At 55.0% G+C, this 8,979-nt stretch overlaps 1 protein-coding gene across 6 annotated transcripts in view; it reads left to right on the top strand.

Moving 5' to 3' along the window:
- Positions 1–8,272, top strand: part of RBM10 (RNA binding motif protein 10) — a 29,832-nt gene extending 21,560 nt beyond the window's left edge. For 4 of the 6 annotated variants that reach the window (XM_004713190.3, XM_045288260.1, XM_045288262.1 and 1 more), the window contains 18 exons: positions 272–358; positions 2,373–2,433; positions 2,595–2,771; positions 3,105–3,265; positions 3,461–3,558; positions 3,662–3,749; positions 4,386–4,572; positions 4,684–4,823; positions 4,915–5,032; positions 5,129–5,220; positions 5,338–5,502; positions 6,460–6,609; positions 6,706–6,771; positions 6,856–7,044; positions 7,132–7,206; positions 7,494–7,600; positions 7,676–7,805; positions 7,929–8,272. In XM_004713190.3, the coding sequence (XP_004713247.2) occupies positions 272–358; positions 2,373–2,433; positions 2,595–2,771; positions 3,105–3,265; positions 3,461–3,558; positions 3,662–3,749; positions 4,386–4,572; positions 4,684–4,823; positions 4,915–5,032; positions 5,129–5,220; positions 5,338–5,502; positions 6,460–6,609; positions 6,706–6,771; positions 6,856–7,044; positions 7,132–7,206; positions 7,494–7,600; positions 7,676–7,805; positions 7,929–8,054 (2,217 nt within the window). In that variant the 3' untranslated portion in view covers positions 8,055–8,272. The remainder of the gene's footprint in view (positions 1–271; positions 359–2,372; positions 2,434–2,594; positions 2,772–3,104; positions 3,266–3,460; positions 3,559–3,661; positions 3,750–4,385; positions 4,573–4,683; positions 4,824–4,914; positions 5,033–5,128; positions 5,221–5,337; positions 5,503–6,459; positions 6,610–6,705; positions 6,772–6,855; positions 7,045–7,131; positions 7,207–7,493; positions 7,601–7,675; positions 7,806–7,928) is intronic. The other 2 variants (XM_045288259.1, XM_045288261.1) reach the window with 1 other exon arrangement.
- Positions 8,273–8,979: the final 707 nt, after the last annotated feature.

The following is an 8,979-nucleotide window of genomic DNA, read 5'->3' as shown; positions in this document are numbered from 1 at the left end:
TTGTCCGGCAAGCGTCGGTTAGCCGAGCAATGTGTGCCTGGTGGTGTGTGTTCATGTGTGCGTCTGTGTGCCCGGAAAAGCAGCAAACAGCTGCGCCCGAGAGCTGTGGCGCTTTCCCTCCCTCCTTCCCTTCCTTTTTCCCTCCGTCAGTTCTCCGTTCCCTGTCCCTCATCCATCCAGCTGAAGGGCTCGCTCACTCTCTTCTCCTGTGCTGAAACGGTGTGTGGGGCACTGCTGCCCGGGCCTCACTGTGGTCTGCTTTTGCCCGCAGCACTCGCTCAACATCCTGGGCCAGAAGGTGTCCATGCATTACAGCGACCCCAAGCCCAAGATCAACGAGGACTGGCTGTGTAATAAGGTATAGGGATGCCAACCAGCACCACTTGCCTTGGATAGAGGCGCCAGCAACGATGACGCCAACCTCTCTCTCTGTCTGGGGTTTGTGAGGGGGGTGGGTGCTGAGGACTGGCTCAGCTCAACTACTGTTCCTGATCCTCCCATATACCTGCCCGCCCACCCACAAATACGTGCTTAGATTTCATTCAGTGCCAGGCTCACTCCCATTCTGAAACATTGTCTTAACTTGGAGCCCCAGTAGACTTTAAACAAATCATTTATTCCAGTGACTAATTTGTGACAGTATAGGCATGAAGGTGGTGTGGAGAGGGTGACTTTTCAGAGCTAGCCAGCTGAGATTGGAATAGCTCAGACCTGCCTTGCTTTACTTCAGGGTAAATTCCCTTCCCTTTGCAGCACTTTCCCCATCTCCAAGATGGGATTAATAATTAGATCCCACCCGAAAGGTGGTTGAGAGGATTCAGACATGTTTCCATGCAAGTAACACTTAGAATAGCACCCGGCCCACAGTCAGCACTGCTATTAAGAAAGGGAACGCACAAGGTGCTCTGGAAAAGTCTGGTAAGTGGCCCTGGAAGGAGCACGCTGTCAAAGCTGCGAGCCCGAGGAGCTGGTTATGGCTTGTACAGTTATCTCCGTATTGCATGGGAGGAAGCTGAGTGTGCCTTTCTTTAGTTATGATCACAAAGACCACACACTTCCCCATGGGTTCATGGCTACCCGTAGGGGCCACCCACACAACCAGCCCAACCTCCTGTAGCCATCTATCAATCCTGAAACCTACAAGGAGGACTGAGGTTATAGAGGTCCTGGCCTCCCTAAGACAGAGTAGCATATACTTAAAATGGGTCAAACCAGAGTTTCTGTGGAGAAAGGAACAAGGTCAAAGCAGAGATTCTTCCCTCAACTGTTTTTAGACACTCTGGGAGTTACCTTCGACTCTTTCTCCTCTGTCCCCTGCATCCTATCTTGCTGGTCACCAGATGCTGTTGCTTCCATCATAGAAATGTCACCTTCCTTCCCTTGCCATTTATGCTGCTTGCATTGATCCTCATGCCCTCTCACCTGTCAATCACCATAGACCCCTCTGGAACACTTCTGAAAACCAGCTCTGAGCACAACCTTCCCTCTCTTCTTAAAGCCCTTGCAGCTCTCATCTTGGGCCTAATGGTCTTCTGTAAACAATGTGACCTCCCGCCAGCCTCGGCTTTTGCCTCTCCCTTTATTATTCTATACCAGCTATGGAAGAATCCCTTCCCAGCCTCAAACAAAAATAAAAACCCAAGCTGCTTTTGGGCATCCCACAGCAAATGTCCCTGCTTCTGTGCCGCCCCTCTTGGCTCTCTCCAGCTGAGTGAGCCACATCCCCTTACCGCCCTGCCTGCCTGTTGATGGACAGTCCATTACCAACAGACCTGGCCCTCTTTAGGTCATAGCTACCTCCCTGCCATGAGGCCACAAGGACAGGGGCCATATTCTTGGCACACGGGGCAAGGCTTGGCCCAGGCTCACTGCTCAATGTCTGACTAGAGAACAGAGATCAAAGTGTAGCAGCCAGGGGTCTCTAGAGGCTGAAATACCCCAGAAAGATTTCTCCAGAGTAGATAATCTAACACCATCCCGGAGGTAAAAGAAAGGGGTGAATGTTTGGAAAGAGCAAGGCTACCAGGTTTTAATGGAAGGAAACCTGGAAACCTTGGGGCAAGGTGGCCTGCTAAAGAGCAAGAGGCATCCCTGGTATTCAACTCTGAGAAAGGCGGAGGCAGCTCTCATACCTGGGGGTTGGGGGAGTTGTGGATTCTCTTCAGTTGGGGGGTGGCACTGGGGTCAAATTTGAAAACATTATAAAGGGGAGGTTCACAAAACTGCATGGCAGCCAAATCTCAGAGTCCCCTGCCACCTCTGGCCCTGGAATCCCCCTCCTGGGGCATTGTGGGGCTCTCTTGGAGAATCCCAGTTTGGAGGGTGTACTGGAAACCCCCACCCCCTCTCATGACCTGGCCTGTGCCTCACAGTGTGGTGTCCAGAACTTCAAACGACGGGAGAAGTGCTTCAAATGTGGTGTGCCCAAGTCAGGTGAGGCCCTCTTCCTTCTCTCCCCCACCCCCCAAGTCCCCGGGATGTTGCTGGGTGGGGAAAAATGGAGGCCAGTGCACAGGGGTTGGTATGGGTTGGGGGGTGAGTTGCCACAGAGCAGTCCCCCTGTGTCACCTCCTCTCCTTTACCACTCTTAACAGAGGCAGAACAGAAGCTACCCCTTGGCACCAGGATGGACCAGCAGACGCTGCCGCTGGGTGGACGGGAGCTAAGCCAGGGTCTCCTCCCCCTGCCGCAGCCCTACCAGGCCCAGGGAGTGCTCGCTTCCCAAGCCATGTCCCAGGGCTCCGAGCCAAGCTCAGAGAATGCCAATGACAGTGAGTCCGTTGTTCCTTCTCTGCCCTCTGGTGGCTGGGCTGGGCTCTGGGCTCCAAGAAATAGTGAGCAGGACTCAAGTCCTCCCCATGGGCTCTGCCTGAGGGAGGGCAGACTGCAATGTAGGGCGAGCAGAGTGTGTGCTGCTCGGTCTACTCTGGGACTGTCTTGGGAAGGGTCTCAGCCGGGGAGCACACCTGAGTTGAGACTCAGACTCACAAGCACAGTTCAGCTAAGAGGGAGGAGTGAGAGCAAGCAGCCAGAGAAAAGAGAAATCCTTAATGTGGGGAGCAGACTATCTGGGGTGCACCCTGATGCTCAACCCCTTCCCGCAGCTATCATTTTGCGCAACCTGAACCCACATAGCACCATGGACTCCATCCTAGGGGCCTTGGCCCCCTACGCAGTGCTGTCTTCCTCCAATGTCCGTGTCATCAAGGACAAGCAGACCCAACTAAACCGTGGATTTGCCTTCATCCAGCTCTCCACCATCGTGGTGAGGGCGGCACATGGGGGGGCCGGGCAGCCAGGATCCCGGCCCCCGGGGTAGCTGGGAGGGCCCTCTGGGGGGGGGGGGGAGAGACCCTTGCCCCCGTCCCTTGCCGCGGTCCCAAGCCTGGATAAAGGGCAACGGAGCCGGGGGCTTCCCCGGGCCTGACCTTTCTGCCTCTTCCTACCCTCTTCCCACCAGGAGGCTGCCCAGCTGCTACAGATACTGCAGGCCCTGCACCCACCACTCACCATTGATGGCAAGACCATCAACGTTGAGTTTGCCAAGGGTTCAAAGAGGTCAGGGTCCTACCTGCGTCCTTTCCTAGCTTGACCCTCAACTTGGGGGCCTTCCTCCTCCAGGCCTCCCACCTCATTCCCAGTCTCTTAACATCCTTCCCAGGGACATGGCCTCCAACGAAGGCAGTCGCATCAATGCTGCCTCTGTGGCCAGCACAGCCATTGCTGCAGCCCAGTGGGCCATCTCACAGGTACTCGGAACCCTCCCCTCCCCACCCAGCATCCTGATGCCTGGGCATCAGCTGGCTCGTATACTGTACAAGCAGGAGGTGGGGTTGCTATCTGGGCGCCCCAAGCCTCCTTAGAATGGCTGGGTGGGGCTTTAGGGGCCTCCTCCAGGCTGGGGGCCCTTGCTATGTTACTTTCAGCTGACCTACCCCCGATCCAGTCCTAACGGCAGCACCCTTCCTAGCCATTGACGCCCCAGCTCTATTGGCTGACAATAACATGCCTCTTGGTCTAGCATGTTTGGTGGTGATAGTTTTGGGGTTTTTTTATGGCCTTGGGCTGATACAGTGTACAGCGTGTTTATTCAAAAGAAAGGTAGGAGTAGTTGAAAGTAAAATGGGGAAAGAGCAAACAAGTTAGAGGCTGGGCGCTTGTGTGGTCTGATACATAGGCCTCCAACAACAGTGGCCGACCTGAGTCTGTTCATCACTCTGGTTTTGACCACTGTCCGGTTGTGCTCTTGCTGGGCAATCCGGGCTGTGTGGTTTTCTGTCAGGTAGACCCTGACCTCACCTGAAGGCCAATGCTCCTTAGCAGCTGCCCTATCATCCTTGCTCCCCTTCCTGTTCTAATAAGCCCTTCCCACCTGCTTCCCTTAGGCCTCCCAGGGTGGGGAGGGTGCCTGGGCCACCCCCGAGGAGCCAACGGTCGACTACAGCTACTACCAACAAGATGAGGGCTATGGTGGCAGCCAGGGCACAGAGTCCTCCCTCTATGCCCATGGCTACCTCAAGGGCACCAAGGGCCCCGGCATCACTGGAACCAAAGGGGACCCGGCTGGAGCAGGTGAGGATCCCGCCCCTAGCATCTCCCTATAAGCGCATGGTAGGAGCCAACAGGCATAGGGTTGCAGGGCCCTAATGTTCATGGGCATTCTTCTCCCTCTATCCCTCTCAGGTTCCGAGGCCTCCCTAGAGCCTGGGACAGATGCTGTGTCCCTGCAGGCTTTTTCCCGCACCCAGCCTGGTGCCCCCGGCATGTACCAACAGTCAACTGCTGAGGCAAGCAGCAGCCAGGGTACTGTGGCCAACAGCCAGGTGAATGAGCTCTGAGGGTATCTTGGGTAGGCGGGCAGGTTTGGCATTAGCAGACATTGAACCTTATTCCCCTGTCTGACCCCATGATCAGTCATACACCATCATGTCACCCGCTGTGCTCAAATCTGAACTCCAGAGTCCTACCCATCCCAACTCTGCCCTACCACCGGCCACCAGCCCCACTGGCCAGGAGTCCTACAGCCAGTACCGTGAGTAGCCACAGCCTGTGGGTAGAAAGTGGAGAGTCCTTGATACAGCAGCGAAAATGTGGCTCACATCCCCCTGCGTCTCTTTACACTTTCCAGCTGTCCCTGATGTCTCCACCTACCAGTATGATGAGACGTCTGGGTACTACTATGACCCACAGACTGGCCTCTACTACGACCCAAACTCCCAGGTGACAAGACTGCCCAGGGAGCGGACAGTGTGAGGTGTGGGGTTGGATTGGGTGGCAACTGGCCCAGCAGGTTCCCCTGCTTTGTCTTCCCTCATGGTTCCCTTTTCTTGCCCCTAGTATTACTACAATGCTCAGAGTCAGCAGTACTTGTACTGGGACGGGGAAAGGCGGACCTATGTACCTGCCTTAGAGCAGTCGGCCGATGGGCACAAAGAGACAGGGGCGCCCTCAAAGGAGGGCAAGGAAAAGAAGGAGAAGCACAAGACCAAGACAGCCCAGCAGGTGAGCGCTCGGGAAGATCTTCCTGTGCCTCCCTTCTGTCCTTGCTGACTTTTGACTGTCTAAGCATGGTGGGTGGTGTGGTCAAGAGAGATGGGACTTCTGGCCTAATTCAGCTCTTTCTGTGTGGGGGGCGGGGGCGGGCGTGTGTGTCTCTCTCCGTCTGTCCGTCTAACCATCACAGTGTTTGGTGGGCAGCTGGTGGGGGGGAGGGGCACTTTCCATTTTTGAAATAAAAGTATGCCACGTTTAGAAGCAAGCACCTAAGTGTTCCTTCAGCATCTTAGTAAGTTCTCAAACTGGTGGTGTCAAGGGTGAATAATAAACAGAATCTGGTGTGGCATCACACTTGTAAATTAAAATTATACACAGACAGGAACAGCCCTGTATGTTTCCGAGGGCTAGAGTGAAACAAACAGCAAACCGCAAACCTTCTATAGAGTGGGTGCCTGTCGGGGACAGTGACAGAGATGTGAACTTGTGAACTTCCTCCCCTCTCCCCACATTGCTCCTGGCTGCCATGGCAAACTAGAGGGATGTCGGGGGCTGATGGTGTTAGGAGCTGGGAAGAGTAGCGATGGGATTTGTGTAGATCTTGGAAGCTGGTCTTGAGTTTGGGTTTGTTTGTGGTGTGGTGGAAAGCCAAGGAGAAGGGTCTTATGGAAATAGTGTTTGGGGGGTGAGATGGCTTGCTGTTTTGTTTTGAAACAAGAGTATTATGAGAAGGGGACAAGAGTGGTAGGGTAGCTCAGAGACCAAGTGAACTCTCTTGTAGTCATTCAGACTAGAACGAGGTGATGTGATGGCATTGGGGCTGAGCTTGAAGCTGTAGGGCAGGAAAAGTGGGCTACTAAATGGCAGCAGGTCAGTGGATGGGGCTCGATTCTGCTATGGTTTATGGGTGTTCCTTAGGCTGGGGAGCTCCCAGGGCCCACCCCTCACCTCTACCCTTACTCCCAGATTGCCAAGGACATGGAACGCTGGGCCCGCAGCCTCAACAAGCAAAAGGAAAACTTTAAAAACAGCTTCCAGCCCATCAGTTCCATGAGAGATGATGAAAGGCGTGAGTCAGCAACCGCAGATGCCGGCTATGCCATCCTAGAGAAGAAGGTGTGTGGGGCCAGCTGTCTGTACCCCACTTCCCCTTTATGTATTGCTCTTCCCATCTCTATTGACTCCTTGGCTTTGCGTGTCCCTCCACCCTAGGGGGCACTAGCGGAGAGGCAACACACCAGCATGGACCTCCCCAAATTGGCCAGCGATGACCGCCCAGTGAGTGCTTAGGGCAGAGGGCAGATCAGGGAATTCTGATCTAACCAGGCCTGACTCCCCCACCATCACCCTCATCTTCTACAGAGTCCGCCCCGGGGGCTGGTGGCAGCCTACAGTGGAGAGAGTGACAGTGAGGAGGAGCAGGACCGAGGAGGCCCTGAGCGGGAAGAGAAACTCACTGACTGGCAGAAGCTAGCCTGCCTGCTCTGTCGACGTCAGTTCCCCAGCAAGGAGGCCCTCATCCGGCACCAGCAACTCTCGGGGCTCCACAAGGTGACTGAGGGGCGGGCAGGTAGGGAACCCTGGGGCCGGAGCCCCTGCAGCCCCGAAGCATAACTCTTCCCTCTGTCCTGCTTGCAGCAAAACCTCGAGATTCACAGGCGAGCCCACTTGTCAGAAAACGAGCTGGAAGCACTAGAAAAGAATGACATGGAGGTGAGGCCTGACCCATTCCCGGACTCCATCCCCTCTCCCTGCCTCAGAAAATCTTCATCCGTGCCGGAAGCTGGAGTTCAGGTCCCTTACCTGACTGCCACCAGTCACTGCCCATCCTGTCCCTGTGAGAGAGCCTTCCCAAATTCACCTTCCCTGACTACTCCTGCTCTGTCCTAGCTCTTGGGGAGCTGGGACCTCTTATCCACATTGAGCTCTCCCCGGGCCCAGGTCTAGTCCCACACTGCCCTTGCGAGATTCAGCCTTTCATGCCATACACAAACTTGCAGCAAATGAAGTACCGGGACCGTGCGGCTGAGCGCAGGGAAAAGTACGGCATCCCAGAGCCACCGGAACCCAAGAGGAGGAAGTATGGTGGCATGTCGGCAGCATCCGTGTGAGTGTCCAGGGCCAGGGGAATGTTTGGAGGCTGGCAGGTCAGTCACTCACATCGCACTGCTGTCTCTCCCAGGGACTTTGAGCAGCCTACGCGGGACGGGCTGGGCAGTGACAACATTGGCAGTCGTATGCTCCAGGCCATGGGCTGGAAGGAGGGCAGTGGCCTGGGCCGCAAGAAGCAGGGCATTATAACACCCATTGAAGTGAGTCTTCTATGGTTCTTTGCCCACCCCCAAGTATACCTCCTTCCCACTGCATCCCCATCATGCCCCCCATCCTTCCCTACTTCCCAGCCAACCTGACAGCTTGTTGCATCTCTCACACAGGCCCAGACACGGGTACGGGGCTCTGGGCTAGGTGCCCGGGGAAGCTCTTATGGGGTCACCTCAACCGAATCCTACAAAGAAACACTGCACAAGACAATGGTGACCCGCTTTAATGAGGCCCAGTGAGCATCCAGGAAAGCAACTTCTACATATGTTGAGGAGGATGAAGTGGGTGATGGAAGGGGGGGAAGTGGGGGGTGGAGGGGTGGGGGCAGCGCCTGCTCCTCTCTACCAGCCTACTCCCCAGGTGGGAAAACCCTGACCAAATCAAAGTTTGCATTGGTGACTTTTATTGAAATAACTGGGCTGGGATCATCTTTTTTATAATAAAAACTGAAAATCTGCTTCTTGTGTCTTCCTTAGGCTCTTTCGTGTCTGTGGACCACATAGACACAGAGCACATAAAATACAAACACAGGCAAGGGCCCTCTCTATGCCAAGGTGGGTGGCAGTGATGGCATTTATACTGTCTCCCAGTTCAGTAGGGAGAGGGCCTAGAACCTGGAGTTCTGCTCAGTGCCTAAGGTCCAAGTTCCTGGTCACATTGCCCTCACCAACACCACTAGGGCACCATTGGATTTGCAGCCCCCTCAGTCAGCACCAGGACTGAGAGCCTCCATCCATCCGTGTAGTCTCCCAACTGCCCTTGGCCTACAACCCCAAGGCCTAGACTATTGTAACTTGCCCTCCCAGGCCTGGGACCTGTCATTAGGTTATCTTTCTAAGTCGAGACAAAGGGTACCCATTGGAAAAGCACCCTTAAGGTGCTGGTGACCTGTAAGGCTGGAAATAGAAGAGGGTTTGCCCAAGTTTGCACACCTCAGGTCCCAGGAATATCTCCACAGAGACTTTGGGTCCACCTTTCTCTGATTCAAAGGCTATTACCTTGTCACCCCCACCCCTTGTCACATCACCCTTCAGTTCCTAAGTGCTCTGGCAGAGATTGTGGGTGCAGCCAAACCCAGCTGGGATGGCTCTCTGGGCTTGAGGGGCCTGTACTGTGGAGGGGGGGGTCAGGAAATGCCCCCCACAGTTGTGAAAACTCACTACC

Source organism: Echinops telfairi, unplaced genomic scaffold (genome assembly GCF_000313985.2).
Source record: "Echinops telfairi isolate 266 unplaced genomic scaffold, ASM31398v2 ScPeMD7_19;HRSCAF=73, whole genome shotgun sequence".
In the NCBI taxonomy this organism is placed as follows: domain Eukaryota; kingdom Metazoa; phylum Chordata; class Mammalia; order Afrosoricida; family Tenrecidae; genus Echinops; species Echinops telfairi.
Note: the sequence above shows the minus strand (reverse complement) of the source record. Positions and strands in the feature narration are given on the sequence as shown.